The sequence below is a fragment of the Botrytis fragariae genome (assembly GCF_013461495.1).
Source record: "Botrytis fragariae strain BVB16 chromosome Unknown tig00000112, whole genome shotgun sequence".
Lineage (NCBI taxonomy): Eukaryota > Fungi > Ascomycota > Leotiomycetes > Helotiales > Sclerotiniaceae > Botrytis > Botrytis fragariae.
The window spans coordinates 310,384-330,805 of NW_023500997.1; the positions used below are offsets into that span (position 1 = coordinate 310,384).

At 42.7% G+C, this 20,422-nt stretch overlaps 6 protein-coding genes across 6 annotated transcripts; 1 reads left to right on the forward strand and 5 right to left on the reverse strand.

The window, feature by feature from the left end:
• Window positions 1-857: 857 nt before the first annotated feature.
• Bfra_007652 (putative nicotinamide nucleotide protein) lies at window positions 858-4,869 on the reverse strand (the record flags this gene model as incomplete). Its single annotated transcript, XM_037338022.1, has 13 exons — window positions 858-904; window positions 996-1,970; window positions 2,019-2,189; window positions 2,246-2,407; window positions 2,457-2,597; window positions 2,645-3,256; window positions 3,307-3,424; window positions 3,477-3,737; window positions 3,791-3,853; window positions 3,890-3,905; window positions 3,960-4,049; window positions 4,112-4,685; window positions 4,770-4,869. 13 exons carry the CDS (start codon window positions 4,867-4,869, stop codon window positions 858-860), a joined length of 3,330 nt encoding a protein of 1,109 aa, XP_037190085.1.
• A 1,161-nt stretch (window positions 4,870-6,030) lies between these two features.
• Window positions 6,031-7,714, reverse strand: Bfra_007653 (uncharacterized protein; the record flags this gene model as incomplete). The annotated part of the gene is made up of 2 exons (XM_037338023.1): window positions 6,031-6,972; window positions 7,700-7,714. The coding sequence occupies 2 exons, from the start codon at window positions 7,712-7,714 to the stop codon at window positions 6,031-6,033; spliced, it is 957 nt and encodes a 318-aa protein (XP_037190086.1).
• A 1,450-nt stretch (window positions 7,715-9,164) lies between these two features.
• Window positions 9,165-10,736, reverse strand: Bfra_007654 (uncharacterized protein; the record flags this gene model as incomplete). Its single annotated transcript, XM_037338024.1, has 1 exon — window positions 9,165-10,736. One exon carries the CDS (start codon window positions 10,734-10,736, stop codon window positions 9,165-9,167), a length of 1,572 nt encoding a protein of 523 aa, XP_037190087.1.
• Window positions 10,737-11,891: 1,155 nt separating this feature from the next.
• Bfra_007655 (putative subtilisin-like protease protein) lies at window positions 11,892-15,082 on the reverse strand (the record flags this gene model as incomplete). The annotated part of the gene is made up of 3 exons (XM_037338025.1): window positions 11,892-13,978; window positions 14,031-14,771; window positions 14,983-15,082. The coding sequence occupies 3 exons, from the start codon at window positions 15,080-15,082 to the stop codon at window positions 11,892-11,894; spliced, it is 2,928 nt and encodes a 975-aa protein (XP_037190088.1).
• Window positions 15,083-17,056: 1,974 nt separating this feature from the next.
• Bfra_007656 (putative pap2 domain protein) lies at window positions 17,057-17,803 on the reverse strand (the record flags this gene model as incomplete). Its single annotated transcript, XM_037338026.1, has 2 exons — window positions 17,057-17,707; window positions 17,756-17,803. The coding sequence occupies 2 exons, from the start codon at window positions 17,801-17,803 to the stop codon at window positions 17,057-17,059; spliced, it is 699 nt and encodes a 232-aa protein (XP_037190089.1).
• Window positions 17,804-18,293: 490 nt separating this feature from the next.
• On the forward strand, window positions 18,294-20,266 carry Bfra_007657 (putative ring finger protein; the record flags this gene model as incomplete). Its single annotated transcript, XM_037338027.1, has 2 exons — window positions 18,294-18,897; window positions 18,945-20,266. 2 exons carry the CDS (start codon window positions 18,294-18,296, stop codon window positions 20,264-20,266), a joined length of 1,926 nt encoding a protein of 641 aa, XP_037190090.1.
• Window positions 20,267-20,422: the final 156 nt, after the last annotated feature.

The following is a 20,422-nucleotide window of genomic DNA, read 5'->3' on the forward strand; positions in this document are numbered from 1 at the left end:
GGTCTCCCGTAGTAGGCTCGGATAAATTTGTGTTCAACCAGTAATGATCAAAACCTAATGAGTCTGAAGATGGTATTCAAAAGTCTACAGAAAAGTAATATAAGAAAAGAACAATTCACTTCAATGCGGAATACTGCTATTCATTACCGAGTTTCGAATCCAATCCTAGAAGTGTTATACCCAGCAACATATCGATTCCATGTCCAAAACTTTCATTACATTTAATCTCCATTCAATACAACACAACACCACAGAAAGTGATAAGAGTGGGATGTGATGCTAGATATATTATTGAGATGGAGAAGAGAAAGAGAAGAAATAATATTTCGTTTTATCGATGGATTGATTATACACATATGATAGCAATATTCAAAAATTGAAATGAATCACCTTCCAAAAAAGCAAAATGGCCTAAGAAACCACCCGAGTATATAACCATACCCCTTTCGAAATCCAGAAGAAAATTCCTCACCAACTCTACAACCAACACAATCAGTCGTCACACTCGCCAAAACATCATTGTATCAAGAAAACTCAATAGTAAAGATATCAAATGTAATGATACTGATCATCATCACCATCTACCAAATCTTATTTATCATTTACTTCTCCTCTTATTTCTTATCTCTTTCCGACACCGCCTCTTTCTGTACCCAAAACCAATATTCGACGCCCAACTAACTAGCTCACTTATAAACAAATCACCTCCCTAACCCCTGATCATAATTTCCTCCATCCGAAATTTTGACGAGTATATACCCAGCTTGATGAATCTACCCGACAAAGCAATGAAGCCTTTTGAGAAAGGCCTCGCCAGTAACCGTTAGAGGACTAGCGGCTATTTCGCTTGTAGTCACTCAGACGTCATACATGCGATTTCTCGCTTCGAGTGCACCTTTAATAGCTAATTCACAAGTTAGCAACCAATCTATGTTCAGAAATCACACTCTTCCATCTAGTAAAAGAAGAATATCAAACAAAATCAGATAACTTACCATCACAACTGTCCTTAGCATCACCAAAAAGCATCCTCGTACCCGGCATATAGAACATCGGATTAACCACATCAGCATATCCACTTGCCATACCTCTCTTCATAACAATAACCTGTTTACTCTTCCATGCATGTAAAACAGGCATACCAGCAATACTAGAGCCCGGTTCAAGAGCAATAGGATTAACAGTATCATTTGCGCCAATGACAAGTGTTACATCTGTTTCTCCGAAATCATCATTAATTTCGTCCATTTCGAGGACAATATCATATGGTACGCTAGCTTCTGCGAGAAGGACATTGCATTGACCAGGCATGCGACCAGCAACTGGATGAATGGCAAATCTGACGTTGATACCTTTACTCTTAAGCATTCGAGTGATATCGCTGATAGCATATTGAGCTTTTGCAACTGCCATACCGTATCCAACGACGATGATAACACTTTCGGCATTTTCAAGGGATTCCACAACTTCATCGATATTAGTTTTGGTGATTTGTCCTTCTATTTTATGCTCAGTCTCCGCAGTAGGAGCTATTCCTCCAAAGAGAACGTTTCCGATAGACCGATTCATCCCAACACACATAATGGAAGATAGAATCGAACCACTGACTCCTATCAAAGAGCCAACTGTTGTTAGAAGCGGCATATCGAGCATGAAGCCTTCAGATACAATTGCGAATCCAGAATATGCGTTGAGCACAGTAATGACGACAGGCATATCTGCTCCACCAATAGCAGCAGTAGTTGTGTAACCTTTGATAAAACTTAAAACTGCATTACCACCTAGACAGCATGCGGCTATCACTGGCGCAGCAGGTGCAAAAGTAATGAAGGCTGCCATGTTGGCCATATTAAGAGCAAGCAGAGTAGAGTTTACTGAATGTCTGGGACCTGATAGTCTAATTGGTTTGGAAGACATTCGACCAGCGAGTTTGAGGTAAGCTACTATGGATCCGGTAAACGTAACACCGCCTAGTAGATGTCAGCAAACAGCAAGAATTATAAAAAGTGATTAATTACCAATGAGAACACCCATATATCCAGCTATAAGGTGAAGTTGCGAGATGTCACCGATATCTGCCATTACTGATCCGAAACTGGTTAAAACGGCAGCAAGACCAACCACAGAGTGGAGTGCCGCGACAGTTTGAGGTAAATCAGTTGCTGTGGTGCGTCTTCCAATTCTCAGTCCTATTACGAACAATTGTGAGCTGTATATTTTATACAAGAGAGCAGCAGTTACTTACCAATGATGGCCCCACAGCCAGCAACGGCTGCGAATTGTGCAAGCACTTCAACGGGGAATCCAACCGCGGCTAGAGATGCAAGTATACCTACTCCAACACCCAGAATGCCCAAAAGATTGCCCTGTCGCGCCGTCGTTTGAGAAGCAAGACCAGATAACGACGCTAGTAAAGTAAGCAGTTGTTCAAGTGGAAATCTAACAAGTGGAATTACCAATGCACAGAAGACTGCTAGCAATATATCCTGCTTGAACCAGCCCAGCCATACCAGTGGATGCAGCGGCTATATATCCGGCACCAAAAACAACAGCAGGTACAGCGTATAACCATGGGTATTCCTTTGGATCGGTTGGTCCTGTAAGGAGTCAGCGAAGTCGGTATTGAAACATGTGTAATACTTACGCTTAAACATATCTAACATTCGTTTGGTAATCAGAAATCCACCAGAAACATTTACAAACGCAAGCATTACAGACAAAGCACCGAGAGCTTGGGGAATAGTATGTGGTACAAGACCACCTCCCATGATGAAGAAACCACCTACGCCGACCATACCTGAGATCGCATTTGTAACACTCATGAGTGGAGAATGTAAAGCAGGAGCAACTCCCCATACAGTTCTATAGCCAATCAACCCAGCCAGTGCAAATGTGAAGACATTGTTCATGAATAAAGGCCCAGTTGCTTTCCCAAGAAGAAGTGCAAGACTCATTCCACCGGTGATAGCTCCGACTTCACGTGTTTGCTTTTGCCAAGGAGTCAAGGGTACGTTCTTAGCAGCTGAAGCGTTAGCATCGATAGCTGAGGCAGCTTTTGGAGCTGGAGGAGCTGGTCGTGGTGCAGTGGGTATGATTTCTCCATTGTGAGTGACAATTGAACCACGAACGACTTCATCCTTAAGATCAATTCCAAACTGTTTCTCTTCAGGGGCAATGGAAAGAAGGAATTTAGTAATATTATTCGAATACAAGGTGGAAGATTGAGTTGGTAATCGAGAAGGAAGATCAGTATATCCTGAAGTAAAATTAGCTTTGCCTCGGAACGCATCAGACCATGCCACCAACCTATAATCTTGACTCCTTTATGTTCAATCAATTGACCTGGAACAGTAACATCACAATTGCCACCTGCTTCAGCTGCCAAATCAACAATGACAGAACCAGGCTTCATTGCTGCAACCATCTGCGAATCTGGTCAGAACAATTTTGACAATTTTACGACTATAAAAACTTACATCTTCGTGAATCAACTTAGGAGCAGGACGACCAGGAATCAATGCAGTGGTAATGATAATATCAACCTCACGACATTGTTCCATAAATAACTTCTTTTCGGCCTCCATGAATTCTTTTGACATTTCTTTGCCATAACCACCGGCACCAGATCCATCTTCTTTAAAATCTACCTCGATGAATTCGGCACCTAACGATTGGACTTGCTCACGTGCAGCTGATCTGGTATCAAATCCTCGTACGATTGCTCCCATGCGTCGAGCCTAATTAGGAAAACCATTAATATCTATGTCACAAAGTAGGGTCAAATGCTTGCCGTTGCAATGGCACTTAAACCAGCCACACCAGCACCGATGACAAGTACTTTACAAGGAGGAACCTAAATAAATTAATGACGTCAACTAAAAGCGGATACTCGAGTAAGTACCTTTCTAAAAGTCACTAAATTAGTCTAGAACGCTAGCAACATATCAACATTTACTTACCCAGCAGCAGTGACTTGGCCAGTCATGTAACGACCAAAATGATTCGAAGCCTCTAGGACAGCTTTATAACCGGCGATATTAGCCATAGAACTAATCACGATAGTATGTGAGCTTTCATGCTTTCTAAGCTGCGATAAATAAGCCATTCATACCTCAAAGCATCAAAAACTTGAGCTCTGGAAATTCTAGGAATCATATCCATCGCGAAAGAGGTGACCTCTCGATGCGCCAATTTCTCCACGACATTTTTGTTTACTCCTGGATATAAGAACGAGATAAGAGTTGCATTGGTCTTGAGTGAATCGACTTCATTATCAGGTCCCTCCACAGTTGGTGCGCGGACCTTCAAAAGAATATCACTCTCTGACCAAACATTCTTTCTATTTACTATTTTAGCTCCCGCCGTTTCGTATGCCTCGTCTGTGAATTGAGCTTCGGCTCCAGCACCTCGCTCAACAAGGACTCTGGAGAACCCTTTCTTAATCAACAATTGTGCATTTTGTGGAGTAATCGCAACCCGTTTTTCGTTTGGGTATGTCTCGCGAGCTATACCAATTGTCAAATTCGAGTATGGAGTGGTGATCAAATCCGGCGTAACAGCAGCAGAGGAAGCTGTAGAAAGAGATGCGGTATTTGGGACAGCAGATGTGGTAGAAGAAGTAGTTGTCGATGCATATCTCTTGTACTTTTTCTGGTTTGTTGGATAAAGTGATCGTACGTGAGTGGCTACGAAAAAGACATGTTAGTCTCAATCGAGTAATTGATAGACGGAATCGTGAGCTAGAGCGAACGCCAGGAATGAAAACATACCAAGACTGCCACCAATCTTTGGACCCGGCGAGAGTGCTTCCGAATAATTATTAGCACGACACAACCTAAGTATCGGCTTCACTGTTGAAGGCCAGGTCATCTTTTAGACCCGCATCTGTAATTGTACAAATTGTTTTTGGGGAAAGAGAAGAGAAAATAAGTTGGTGGGATGTGTTCTAGGGAAAGGAAGAATGGTTCTTGTAAGGGTGTAGGTTAGAAAAGTTGATGGATTCAAGAAGAAGCGATATGCTAATAAGTCTTAGGATTGCATGAATGGGGAATGAATGTTTAGATCATCTGTCACAATGAATTCTACCGTCTTGTTGTACTATTTCCGAATGAATGGAAAGAGCGTTGGGTGAATGCAGTAGAGAGTCTTGATAGGATTGATGTTCTTCGGATTGATCGTATCATATATATGAGACGGAAGAAGGGTGCAACGTTATCGTAGCTAAAACTGGGTATACATGGAGGAATGGTTACCTACCTGTCTACCGACCTACTTGCATGGTTTCCTTTATAATGTAAACAGGCTGATATGTTGGGATCTGATCTTTTTGTATGGAAGTGACACTTCAATGACACTTTCAATGGAACTCTCTTGTGCCAATCAGCCAATTGAGCTCTCAGTCATAGGTTTAGATTTACTGATGGCCCTTGCTATTCCATACCCATGAGCTATTCCTGGCTATTCCCCCGCAATGGATTCACATTTCCCCGCATTCCTTTCAAGGTATTTGGTTTATTGATTGACCGAGAAGCCCGCAAGTAAGAAGAAGAGGCCGTCTTGAGTTGGTGTTACAAGAGGAATGAGAGAGAAATGGAATTGGAAATCAGAAAGCTTGGAAATGTGGTGAAATAGAGACAAAATCATCCGACCAACTGTTAAATGCGATAAAAACATCAATCACGATACATATTGATTCTTATTTGGCTATTTGAAGGTCCGATTGATGATGCAGTGAAATGAAGAAATGCAAGCCTCATAATGCTGTAAGACAGAATGGAATCTTCTGTGCACAAGCCACGGAATGAGCACATACACGTGATGATGCAGCGATCAATTAATCTAGAACCAATTTCTGTTCTCAGTTGCTTCATTTTGTTCAAAGAGCAAGCCGGTGACTCTACATAGTATCATCTGCTTGAACACCCAACATATCTCTCCCACTACTCGTGATTCAAATCAATACAACACGTGATGACCCATACACCATTTTCCCCCACTCTGATCTTCCATAGACCTTATCACTCCCCAGCTTCATTCTCTATCAACACCAAACTTATGACAAAGATTTTGAAACGCCAACTCTAATTCGAAAAATCTATTCTCCTCTTTCTCGAGATCTCGCTGCAATTCCAAAACTCGATCATGGGAGCGCCGTTCCTCCACCACGCTTCGAATGAGCTGCTCTTCCTTTTTCGCAGATGCAATCACTTGCTCGGAGTATCTGTCTTCAAACATACGGCATTTTCTCTCCAGCCCCTGATTGTTGTATTCTGATTTATTGAGACGTGCTTCGAGATCCGCGGTAGCTTTTGCGATTCCTTTCTTCATTCTATCAGCTTCCGCATGGGTGCTTGTTCGGCTAGCGTTGTTGATAGCTCTTGCGTCTCGCAAATCGATCTCTAGGGTTTTGATTGTCTTGGAACAGTTGCTATGACTCTGTTGTATCTCTGAGAGAGCCTTCGAGGTGTTTTCGAACTCGGAGACCTGCGTGGCAAGAGCTTCTGTGGCTATTGATAGCTCTTGTTCCTTTGCCGTTAGAGCCGCAGTATTCTTGGCCAGTTTGGTGTTAAGCTTTGCCAGTGCTTTGGTAGAACCTTGTTTTATCTTTTGCAAGTCTGCAGAAGCTTGCTCTGCCTTGGTAGTAGCAGCCTCCAGATTAGCAGCCAACTGCCCAAGTTCCTTCCTGTGCTTGGTCTCAGTATCTAATTTCGCTTGACGAAAGGCCTGTTCTTGTGCTATCGCATCTGCTTGGAGTTTCTCGATTGTTTCTAGTAATTCATCCGTCTTCTTTTCGAAGATACTGACATTTCTATCCACAATATCTGTCAAAGCCTTCCCGAGCTTCACCTTCAATTCCTCAACGCTCAGCTTGGACTTACGTGGAACGAGTTGAGGTTCAAGTTCGTTCAATTTTTCACCTTCGAGACGGTATTTGCAGATATCGGTTGGATGGTTTTCGGTGTGCTCTTTAATCTGTTGTGTGGTATTAGCTATAGTATGATATTGATAAGCTGCTGGGCATAATTTACCTCATATAGAGCTTGGAGGAGGGGGTTTGTTCCTTCAGAAATTTTTTGGTACGAATTTTTATTTTCAACACTGAGAGTATTTCAGAGTGTAGTACTTCGAGATATGATTCTTAGACTGAGAAAGTTCTTCCAGAGGGAGACAGTGTAAGAGAGGATGATGCAGAAAGAGACAGTCCAAAGAAGATGCTGTAAAAGGAAAAATCTTTGTATCAAGAAAATTTGTTGTAATCCAGAAAAGTAAATAACAAGATGCGACCAAGTTCCCTTTCACTTCTTTCTAGTCTCGGGGTACAGCTCCCTCATCTCCGAGATTTCGGCCTAACAAGCTTCTTAATTGTATGTCAGTAATGTCTTCTCTGGGGTGAATCTTTAAAGGTGAACGATGGTGAGTGAACTTTGATACATGAATAAAGTCCGAGCTTGATGCTATATCTTGATAATACCTAGAGATGTTGTTCCTATCGTCTTGTTCTCATCCATCAAGTTGATTGATGGTCTGAATTTGAAGAATGAACATATCATTTGATCCAATGTGATGAATGAATTATCTTAATATAATCATCGTCTGATCAGACCTTTCGCTCTGATTCCCTCGAGACAATTCTTGAAGATAATATATATCCAAATAAATTGGACTAAAGTATTCTTATTCAAGATATCAGAACATATACCTTTCTTGTTAACATGCTACATATATACATATATATACAGAACTCTCACCTCTTCATTAAGAAATAGATCCCACTCATTCTCGCCCTCTTCTCATTACTAAACCCTAGATTTTCCTATCCTACCCTCAAGGGCAGTCGGAAGTGATTCTATTTTCCCTCTTTTCGGGGACAATACATCGCAGGGTCTCGTCTAATTAGTCTGTCATATATGTCAATCTTCCATCTAATCTCATGGGAAATGTCATTCTCGTTTCTTCATTCAACGCCAGCTCCTACTAAGTCATTCATCTTATAGGAAGATTATAAAGTTGTCAGTTCGAATATCGATACGTTACTAATATTTTCCCATTTGATAATGAGATGTTACAGAGTTCTCAGCTAAAAAACACATGAGATAATATTTTGCTAATAATTATACAGTGTTTTAATACATTATAAATTTAACACCCGGGACTAGATACTACTTGGTATTCTCTTCATATTGTTTTACAAAAATATCGTCTCAAATCTATAGATAGTAATCCATGACTATCCCCATAACATTAATACAACGCTCTCGTCTGATCGTATAACGCTAAATCTTCTCCCCCTAACATTTATCATGAAATTTAATGCACACAGAACCCCGACTTCCTCAACATTCTAACTTGATACAAATATATTTCCCACTACTCACATAATGATGATCGAGATTCTCATCTTAGTGCCATGAAGCACCATCCCTCGCCTGAAAGACAGACGAGACATACTGATAAAATCATTTGACGATCTCACATAGATGATGCGAACTCCAAAAGAACCAAACTCTACTGGAGAGTAGGTCGGAAGAAAATGCTGAATCTCTTCTCAATAAGACGAAGATACTTCTCTTCGTTGCTAGACCCTTTATATACCTACAAATGGTATGTGCTCCATAGAGCTCCTTGCAATAAATAAGGAGAGACGGTCATGGTCGGAATTCTTCCCGAAGATTCCCTGGAAACAAAGTATACGCACTCATTAGAGAATATGACGTGTGATATGGCTGAAAAAATACTATTGTTTGTAGAAGAAGCTTTACAAGCTATTCCAAATTTGTCATTTGGCTTTCTGCTTCACGTGAAAGTATGTAATTTTGTCTGAGAAGAACAGTGCAACAGAAAAATAAATGGGACTCTCACAAACAACAAGGTGATGAAAACGGGGAATTCCAAAGCAATTTTTTATATATCTAAAACTATTGTGGCATATGTAACAAGAAATAGCAAAACCAATGGCACGAACAAACGATAATCCCGTACCCAACCGCCTACCCCTCTATTCTATCGTTTTCTAGGCCCATCAAACTTTGACAAGGATGGTAAATAACAGCAGATCAACAATACAAAAATGCAGACAAAACAAAACAAACAGAATAAAACAGCAACGAAGATAAAAAAAAATAAAAAAAATCATACCTCCCCCAAGCTGCCTACCTCTGTTCAATTCATCCACTTCCAGCTGGTTTATCTCGCTTCGACCTCTTAACATCCGCTGACGCATCTCCAACCTTTTTTGTACTCTTGTGTCGTGGTGCTCGATTATCACTACTAGAAGAATTTCGATCATCCGACGAAGTCGATGGAACAGTACTTAGAGAATCTTTTCTCCCCTGAGAATCGGGTTTTCTTGATTCTTTACTTTTGTGGCTTGAGGAAGCTTCTACTCTCTTTCCATCTTTGATAGAAGCTCTCTCGCTTTTGTCTGTATCGACTCTTTCGCGGCGGGGTCCACGTATTGGTATCCGTACCCCATGTTCGGGACTGGAACTTGACGCCAAATTTCTGGGATCATCTATGGATGTATTGGCTCTTCTAGAATCTCCTCTAGAGGATGATCCAGGTACCTTGATTGGAGCGCTTGAATGTAGCGAGCGCGGCTTTTCAGAGGTCTCACGTTGTCCTCCTCTGTCTTTCTCACTATCACCCCTTTCAGATCTTCTTGGTACTTTTCCTTTACCTTTCTCTTCACCTCTTCTTTCAGATTCTTTTGCTCTTTCTCTTCGCTTGTGTCTTTCTGCACGCTCTTCGGGAGTCTCTTCCTGGCTTGAAGGCTGCTGATCTGATTTATCGCCCCTTCCATCTCTGCTTCTATTTCTGTCGCCTCTTCTATCCTCACTTGGGGTTCTACGTTTCGACCCACTCGTTCCTCCTGTTGCTTTACCTGAAATTCCGTGTGGAGCTCCATCACTTTGCGATTGAGATTCACTAGCTGTAGTAATTGCCGCATCCGAACCATTCGGGTTATCCTTAATCAGATTGATTGCGGCTTTTATAATTTTGGCATCGCAATTCAACCCCGGGTCTCTATATTCGGCCCATGTCCGTTTTTTCGGTTCCCACAGTCCCACCATCTTGGCCCTTTCCATATCTCTGTTTCTTTCCATAATCCAAAATCTCATTTCTGTTGATGCGCATGTGACTGCATACAAAAAATGGATATCAGGGTTATCCTTTAGCCATTGGCGACAATATCCTTCTACTTGATTCTCGAGCGCAGTAAGTTCACCTGGTGTCATGTATTCTCTACCTTTTGGATGTCTTTTTGCTTCAATCATCACCAAAGGCTGTTGGAGCATGTAATGAGTCATATAACCCAGCAAGTCATCCACTTGTTCTTCTGGACCCTTTCTTGCACTGACTCCGAATTGAGATTTCAAGAAAAACCGTTTTTCCGAAAATTCTGCTTTTAACCATAGCTCAAAGAATCCTACTGTTGCAGATTCCTTTGCATTGTTTCCCATGATATCAAGCCTTGCTCTTGCGGAGAGATAAGCTTCCTCTAGACGACGAGTAATAAGACCATGGTTTTTCCAAGTCACTTTGTCGATATATTTTTTCCAAGCGTCCTTCGCCTTTCCATACGCTGAGCTTGCCGATCCTTTATTCAAGTTGGATCGAACACGTTCATAAAATTCTACTTTCTCTTCAATTTCTTCCGTCTCCTTTTCTCTTACATCAGGGAGGACAGGCACCTCTTGCAGCGGAGATGGCCCCCTCCTCCAGTGAGTTGCAGACATTTTTCGTAAGAAGGAAAGAATAAATTTTCTAGAGATAAAAAGTTAGTATGTATGATATAATCATATTCAGCAGTTCAAGGCTGGGTCAAGGTTGCGATCCACTTACTTTACTGAATTGCAATATATATATGAACTTGCAAATTTGCATCCGCCGTGTCCGAACTAATTCTTCAGGAACAATATCGATTTCAACTCAAAAAATTCGACTTTACTTCAAACAAATCACAAGAGCAGTGATTGTAAATTCAATTCGTGTGATGGTACTATGATACGGATTGATCATCGGCGAGTTGGCTCTCTTTATATTGAAGTCCCAATGCTTCATAAGAATAACATCCAACAGATACATTGCCGTTACGTAAAGGCCTCATCCCCAATCACCGGACCTACTACTATTCTCAATAACTCTCACGTATATGCTCGAGTCTATAGTGTTTGACAAAAGAGGCTTAAGATTCTAACGTGAAAGTAACGACACTCCGGGCAAAATCTGGGGCGCAGAATCGATCTCGTAAAATTATTATCCGAGAGACAAATTCTTACTGGATGAAACCAATGCTTTTCATCATCTATAGAACGCAGATGGATAATTACCATGCTCTTCATCATCTATAGGACACAACTGAGGTCTCCTAGATAGGTTTGTGGGGTTTTCCCTCAGCTTTTTGCCAAATCCCGCTTCGTAGCACGACCGGTTGTCCTCCAATTGCCCTGCTATCATACATGGGAAAAGGGCGCCAAGGGCCCATAACAGGCGACCCTAAACGCCAACCTTATTGCTCGTAAATCGATTTGGTCGAGGTGGGTCCTGTAAGTAAGCAGTTTACGGCGCTAGACGCTACAGCCTTTCACGGCGGTTACTTGACTACAAGCGAGATGACAAGAGATAGACAAGAGGATATGGCCCGAAATGGAAGGCCAACATGCGAATGGATAGCTATAAAATTTTCGTTACATAACTTTTGAACTACTAGACTCGGGATGAAAATCATGAAGAACCTTCTGTAATGACGATTTGGAACATTTAACAAACATCCTATTTATTCTTCCTGAATTTTTCTTCCCTCTTGAAACTACCACACCAGTTGATGATAATTCTCATTAAATACTACCACCCACTAGAGCGTATCGACATCATTACAATCCGCAAACTCATTAGTCTGTATAGCTCGCATTGAATCTCAAAATTGGTCCCAGCCACGTATCATAATCTTCAATATTTCCCATCTCTCCACCCCATCTCAGCACGCTTGCAAAAAATCGATAATCACCATCTCCTACATTGTAGCTCAATCCATTATCACCAGTAACTTGTGCACTCGTCCAATACTGGATATAGTTACCTGGCTGTATTGGGCCATTTGCTACCGTCGCCGTACGGTTCGTGTAAGTTCCAAAAGATGGATATCCAAAGATCGATGAGTTGGGAGTGGATTGAGAGGAAATGTAGGGGAAGGTTTGAGATGTGTTAAATGCGCGTGTATTAGCTGTAATATTTGTATCGGCGGGCAGGAGATCAAATCTGAATGCAAGTGTATATTGTTGTGGAATATCAGCAGCTATTCCATATTGTCTGGTGGGATTGATCTCGAGGAATCCAGTATCCTTTTCCGGTGTTCCAGCTGAATTGAAACCAGCAACCTGGATAACCGAGATGTATGATGCATTGAATACTGAATAGGGAGGTCCGATGTAGGGAACTGTATATGTTTCACCGGCAGAAGAGCTGACTTTGATGAAACCGCCGAAGACGGGACGATTTGATGCAACGATGCCTATGGGGGGAACGATAGAAAAATCGATAGTTTGAGACTCACCACCTGCGAGAGTGACAGTAGGGGTGGGGAAAACACCAGTTCCGTAAAGCGCAATCTGGTTGTAGTTTCGTCCGGACAATTGGCCATCCGTGTAGCCAGCACCGATATGAGATAGAGTGTAGGTCTTACTAGATCCTGATGTATTATCAATGGTGATATTTGCAGCACCAAAAACAGTGTGCGTACTATCATCTCCAAGAACGATCTGCCCGGGAGAGATTGTGGTTTGCGCATAGATGGCATCATATGCATTGATGAGACCCGCACCCTGTTGTGCAGTCGCGGAAAGGATCGTGCTATTCCAAACCCAATTGACTGGCCTAGCTGTGGTTTGTAGCAGATCCAATATTTGAGATATACTAGCGGTGGGAAACTGGGATTTAACGAGCGCAAAACATCCTGCAACATAGGGAGTGGCCATTGAAGTTCCAGATAGAATCGCGTAATTGGAATTTACGCTTAGAGGATAGGTCGAGAGGATATGTCCGCCAGGTGCAGAGATTTGTGGTTTTAAATCATAAGTGAAATACGTTGGACCGAAATTAGAGTAATAATCAACCAAGCCTCCTGAGTGTTGCGGAGGGCTCTTGAATTTATTTCCCGTGAATGTTAAAGTGTGTTTAGGAAAGCCTCCAACCGAACCATAATTGTTGACGAGAGTAATTCCATCATCGGTGTTGAGATTGATGTATTGTACTGCGCCAAAGTATGAAGGACTGAAGACGTTATACTCGAGTAAGTAAGAATTTGCAATGTCTGAATTGTAGCCCATGACATAGACAGGTTTTACCTTACTTGAACCCCAATTCGAAGCAATCGAATTCGGATTGCAGTAAGTAGTCGTTTTAAATGCCTCGAAAGCAAAGATTGTGGTATTTAAAAGACCACTTTGACTGACGGTATTGAGAGCATTAGTCCATGCTGAGCTATCACACCCATCGGATACAAGATATACATATACAGAAACAGTGAGGTTGACTGGCCAAACAGATGCATAGCCGAGAGTAGAATTGGCAGAATCCACGGCCGGATAGACAAGCGGAAAATTTGTGTTTGCAATGGCTCCAACAGCGATGGCACCAGGTTCCGTGGAAGGGTAATCTGCAGTGAACAACTCAGTAGCATATTGACCTAGAGAGCCTTCATTCCCGACTGCGATAATCACAGCAATGCCGGCTTGGGTAATGCTCTGTACAACAGAAGCCAATGGATCTTGAGTTGAAGGGAATTCAGTTCCAACCGCAAGGGACATGCTGATAATATCAACACCATCTTCTTGTGCTTTCAACATGCCGGCCATAATAGTGTCACTACCACCTGCATTTGCGCAATCAAAAGTACGGTACATGTATAAATTAGCGTCAGGAGCGACGCCGCTGATTGGAAAGTAGCCATCTTCAGATATGGGATCCATTCCAAGAATACCTGAAGAACATTAGCTTTGAATTAGATAGCGAAGGGAGCAGAGCCAGCTCACCTGACACGTGGGTTCCATGTCCTCCAGTCAGACACGTAGATAAAGGGTCTGAACTTTCCCCCAAGGTTCCGTTATCGTATACGAAAGAGTATCCACCAGTGATTTTGAAACCAGTTCCAAATCCTCCACCTAGTGCAGGATGGCGATAATCAACCCCGGTATCTACAATCCCAATTTTGATTCCTTTGCCTTTGATGCCTTTTGCATGTAGCTTATCAACACCCCCCATCTCGAGAGCTGAGGTCAAATCTCCTGTTCCAGTCACTGTTGATTGTCTTTTTTGTACCAACAGAAAATCTGCATTGGAACTATCCTCGTTGGTGTAATTTGAAAGTACACCAGGATGAGGGACTTCGTAGACTGGCCAGACACCCACTACTCCAGAGATTTCTGAAAGCTGTCGTTGCAAGTCCACACTGGTGCCACTTTGGGTGACAGAGATAGAAAGGCCTACAAATGCTATAGAATCGAATTCGTGACGGACATCGTAGCTGATTGACGCCGCACGTTTGTGGAAGGCGTTGCGGAGATCTCGTTTGGATATAGAGGTACTAACTCCCTTTTCCAGTTCAATGAAGAATGCCTTATCAACCGTGTTGACTTTCGAATATAAGGTACTATCATCTGTGTTTATGTATCCCAAGTTACTATCTAGTAAAGTGACACCATTTACAGCAGCAACGAATGTTAGTAACGATGAAGAAAGAAGCATATTTCGGGTCTTCAGAAGAATCCAAATAACTAGATGACACCCTCTTCGGACGACCGATGAGTGATGATCAGAGCGTCTTTATAGTTTACTCGCACTTGGCCGCTCTGGACCATCACATTGTGGAATTGCGAAGGAGGGGGGGAGACAACGATTCGGACGGCCCGCAACTCGTTTGGCTTAGCAATACTGAAATGTAATCCACTTAATTTTCAGACAACTGTCACTGGAGTTTTGATTCACCTAACGTCATATAACTATCGACAGGGTTGAGAAGGACCGTTTGTAGATTCCAGAGGCTCAGTACCAACGCGATGATACATGATGATTGGATAGAATGCATATCAAGGTCGGGATTGAAGCTCGATGAAAATTCGACAATTGTCGGTCTTGGCTAATATTTGATTCAATACTGCATGTTGATGAAGTGATCTTGCACAGATTCGCATGCATATGAGATGAAAGTTAAGAAGATACTAGGATTTAGACCGGGGATGGTTAGACCTTCAAGAGGCTTGCAAATTAAAGAATGGAGACAGGAATATGTGAGATTAAGCTTTATTCCCACAATTTCCTTCCAGACTTACGAGATCTGACCCAATCCCGGCTGGTGATTATACATGCATTCAAAGTTGCTGATTTGAAATGGGCAGAGATGAATTTCACGACACTCGATGTCTAGATAACAACCCTAAGTCTTGACAGGGAGCAAGGATTTGACCAATCGCGAGGCGCTGATATTGTACTGAAAACCCTCAATTGATGTAGGGGTCTTTATCAAAAGATGGAACCAAATTGGTTGATCGTCTCCTGTCCACTGGGACTCGAGCAGGGTGGCAGGCACTCTATGCATCTAATAGTCAAAAGAGAAGGTGCTATACACACTGGACACCGTTATTTCGTAACAGTAAAACGCATTTGATAAGGAAAAGCGGTGACTTCTGCTGGACAGAATATGTCATATTTGTTCATGTAACTGTAGTTAGATAAATACACTTGTCAATTCCTGATTTGGATTCAGTAGCATAAACGAGATAACTGCTCTAGATCTATCAGAAACGGAAAACATCTATCCAGAATGGTATGATTGTAACGTAGGCAAAGAAGAAAAACAATATTTGATCTTTTTAACCTTATCAGCGATATTGTACAAGTCGACGATAAGCAATATCACGCCCGGATATCGTATAGTGCTGTAATTAACTAGGTGTCAAATCAGAAGGAGTTCGACTTGAGTAATAATCATAAAGCCATCGAATTTTGCCTCGAACATTGGGTGGCGCCATGCGGATCAGATCGCTGTACCCGCTATAAAAAAAGGTTGCTAGGCGTTGTAAGCAATCCTTCTCGTTAATACAGCAGTCCAACGTTTCTGCATATATAGTCTGCATCTAATATTGAGAGGCGTTTCTATGCCGGGCAAGCAAGGCTTGCAGTTAATTTCTGGATCTCGTCTGATTAGGTAGAGCCTCGTCTTCGGATGCGGCTGGGCCACATGGTTGCATAGGTAGACACTGCAAATCAATTCTTCAAAAATGCTTTTATCTACTTGTGGAGCAGCATGATTTGAGTATCTGACGCTCGTCTCTAGGTTTTTCAAAGTTCGACAAAAGCGTCTGCAACATAAAATATTACTAGATCCGCAATTTGTTAATTTGGATCTCGTAAAACATGTAGGCACCGTTGCATTGTAGAGTCAATGAGACCCTAGGATGCTGTCGGAGCAAGTTCAGGGACATATTTAGAGTCTGAAAATCTGCAGCTCGGCTTTCTGAATGCGTTTATGGTACATATCGGCACCAACTCCGAGCAAGTTGACCAAGCTAAGTGAATGTACCTGCAGTGTCCTCGTATTGATATAAAGCACACTTGAATGGACGATTGATTAATTGCACTGTCTAGAAAAACTTTGGGAATATCGGAGTTCATTGGAAATGTAAATGATAGCATATACGATTGCTTGCGAGCGTTATGTGAAGGGTTCTCTGAAAGCTCTGGCAGACAACAGTTCCACGAAGGAGTTGCATCGGTTGGTCGTCAACCAAATAAGTTAGTACGATGTATCATTGAGCGAACAATCATGACCATGCATGTTGAGCTTCTAGGGCTTTGAAATATAACAATCTGGAACTGTTCTTTCGACCATTGGGATCCCAGAGTGTTGCGTAGAATTCAGATGACTGTTGATCTGTTTACTTTGGTGAAATAGGATTTGTAAGAATCAACTAGATCTATTCAGGGAAGATAATCGGTTTGACGTGATGATATATATCGACTTTGTAGTGATGACCTTATAATTGACATATTCCTTTGACCTTTAGCGGGTTTTCTTGCCCTTGATTGATGGCTGTAAAGTCGCATTTTTCACTTCCCATTTCTCCCAACCAGCCTGGCACAAATCTTCCTGCACAACTAAATCTCTCATTCGGAATAATCTCGTCACTGGCAGATCTAAAATCCATGCAAGTAATCCTGACTTTCTCACAACAGTTGTAAATGAGAACCATAATGTAGCACTCCCTGCTCCAGCTAAACAACCAACAATTACCTGTTTTGGTGTGTGGTAGTTCAAATAGATTCTGCTCCAAGCTACCAGTCCGGCGTTGATCAAGACCAAGCCAGACAGGCCAATCCGGGCGGTGATACTCAGTGGTGTATGCGAAGGTGTTGGCTTCCTTGGGACATGTCGAAAAAGTAAAAATAATGTCAAGCTTATTGAGAAGAAAGCTACAAACTGGGAGTGGGAGGATGGCATTCCATAGCCTTTTCCATGCATTTGTTTTGGGCGTTCTTCCTTCAATATACGTTTCAAAATGAAGTTCAGCGCCTCACATGCCATTTGTCCGCCAAACATCATAAGAATTTCGATTTCGCGCGTCGACCAAATGAGAGTGGCATACACAACGCATAGTCCTTGGGGTACGAGAGCGAGCCATGCGCAGAAGTAGGAGACTGGGTCATTAGGATCCTGAGGTCAATTAGCATAGTTTGGATGGGGAGAAGAGCAGACACATACATAATGAACATGCGTCAAGGAAAGTGAGGCTAATGGAGTTTCTGCCATGCTGATAATCTAGCGCGGAATATCCCAAATAGATTGCACTCCGTGTGAAAACTTTTCGCAGTTGCACTTCAAAGTTCGTTATTGGGGGAGGCTTGCTATGGGAAACCTCTACCTCATTTCTATGTGGGTATTCAATGTGATACTCACTGGGTATCAAATCTACAAATTTTAGAACTTGGCCGGTGACTATGACGGTGAGTTATCAAAGGCCCTTAAAGGCGGCATGGCATTTGTGTTAAAGCAGCTCTGTAAAATAATTCCATCATCCTCAGATTACGCCCCATTGGAATTATTATCAATACACATCCGCCACTGAGAATATCTTCCTCTTACTTTCACCAACTTTCAGAACTGTGAAGTCTGGATGTCTTGGTTGTTTCGCTCATATTCATGACCTTGATGGTCGAATCACTTCTACTATCTAGAGAACCTAGAGCAGATGTTGTTCTATTAGCTTGTTTCGCCGTTCGTCCTTTTATCTTCCAGCAAAATGGAGGATCAGCGAACAGAGGAGTTCGAATGCGTCGCCGCTATCTTTCCTGAAATCGTATTCGACTCCACTAACAAGTTTCGCGCATCCATCGAACTATCTGTTAAGCCCGGAAACCCGGTTACTGTGTCGTTTCCCACTGCATCCGATAGTGTGCTAAACTTCCCTACCCCGCCATTGTCTGCCAGTTCTGATAATGCGGAGGGCAATGCGACCAATAATTCCTTAGCTAATAATACCGAATCGCACGAGATCACGTATCTACCATCACTACAACTACATATTATTTTACCAGAAGGTTATCCGGAAACTGAACCTCCAAAGTTTGAGCTGTCCACAACACCTGCATGGCTTCCTCGAACCCGCCTTGATGAACTTGAGGCCGATGGAGCTCGCATGTGGGAAGAAATGGGTCACGACTTAGTGGTATTCGCATATATTGATTCACTACAACAAGGAGCTGAGACTGCCTTTGGTTATGGCGAGGAGGACAAAATGTTAGAGATTCCACAAGATTATAAGATCGCTTTGCTCGACTTTGACATCAAATCTATACAAGAAGCATTCGACAAAGGAACCTATGATTGCGGTATCTGTCTTGGTAGTGTAATTTTGGTGTCTTATTCTATATATTTGCTGACTTGTCTTCAGATCCAAAAAAGGGTTCCGCTTGCCACAGGATGATCGATTGCGGGCACGTTTTTTGCATCGAATGTTTACAGGATTTCTATAACAATGCAATCAAAGAGGGTGATCTAATATCAGTCCGTTGCTTGGCCCCGAATTGCGCAAAAGAGCGAGCCGAAAAGTCCACTAAAAAGTCTCGAAAGTCGAAAACTCAATTGAGTCCCAGCGAACTTCTTCAAATACCTCTTGAACATGATGTTGTCACACGCTTTGTCAAACTCAAGCACAAAGCTCAACTGGAATCTGATAAAAATACTGTTTACTGCCCACGAGCTTGGTGTAACGGAGCCGCTAGATCAAAGAAATATCGCAAACCAGAAGGTCTTGAGGACGATGAAAGCTCAGATGATGAATCCGAAACAGAGATGAAGGGAAAGGGAAAGGGATTTGTTGCAGGGGCGGACCTTATCGCAATCTGCGAAGATTGTTCTTATGCTTTCTGCAGTCGATGTTTACAGGGATGGCATGGTGAATTCAAAGCTTGCACTCCAAAGAGAGAGAAAGAAGAGCTCTCCGAGGAAGAAAAGGCATCGTTGGAATACATGCAGCTTCATACTACACCTTGCCCTACATGCGCCGCCCCGGTACAGAAAACACACGGGTGTAACCACATGATATGTTTCAGATGCAATTCCCATTTTTGTTATCTTTGCTCGGCTTGGCTGGAACCAGCAAATCCTTACAAGCATTTCAATCAAGAAACTACGGGCTGCTATCAACGACTTTGGGAACTTGAAGCGGGTGATGGGGACGATGTTGGGCGCGGGTTTGGTGGCGGAGTACAGGAAGCAATCATCGAGATCCCTCAGGAGGAGATGGACGAACCTGAGGTGGAGGAACCCGAGCAGGAAATTCAGGAGCCTGACGAGGAAATTGAGCAAGGCGAACGACAGGAAGTAGAACGACAAGCCCCTCTGGTCTTACGTCTAAATCAACCTCGTCAAGTTGCACAACCTGCCCCTGCAGTGCCTGATGCCCCGCAGGCACGTCGTGGGCAACACAATCGAGGAAATCGACAGAATCAGGGTCGTGGTAACGGGGCTCCTCGCGGCCGTGCTGGTGGTATGAATAGACCAGAAATCCCACGGCAAGGGGCTGGCAGAGGTCGAGGTCGGGGTCGGGGCCGAGAGGATATGATTGCCGATGTCCAGGATCAGGATCAGCATGCAGCAAATCAGGCTTGGGTTCAGAGATTTGTGCGCATGGCATTAAATGACGAAGAAGATCAGTTAGAATGGGATGATGAAGAAGAAAACCATGCCGCCTGGGAAATACCAGTTCGGTGACAGATATGATAATCATTAATAGGGTCGGATCAAGGACGTGGATGGCGATGGCGCTGGCGATAGAAATTACATATTCAGTGGCGTTACACGGTTTGTCGTTTTAGACGATTGGGGATATCTTGGTTTGCATATTAGCGAATGGGGTGCATGAAGGAG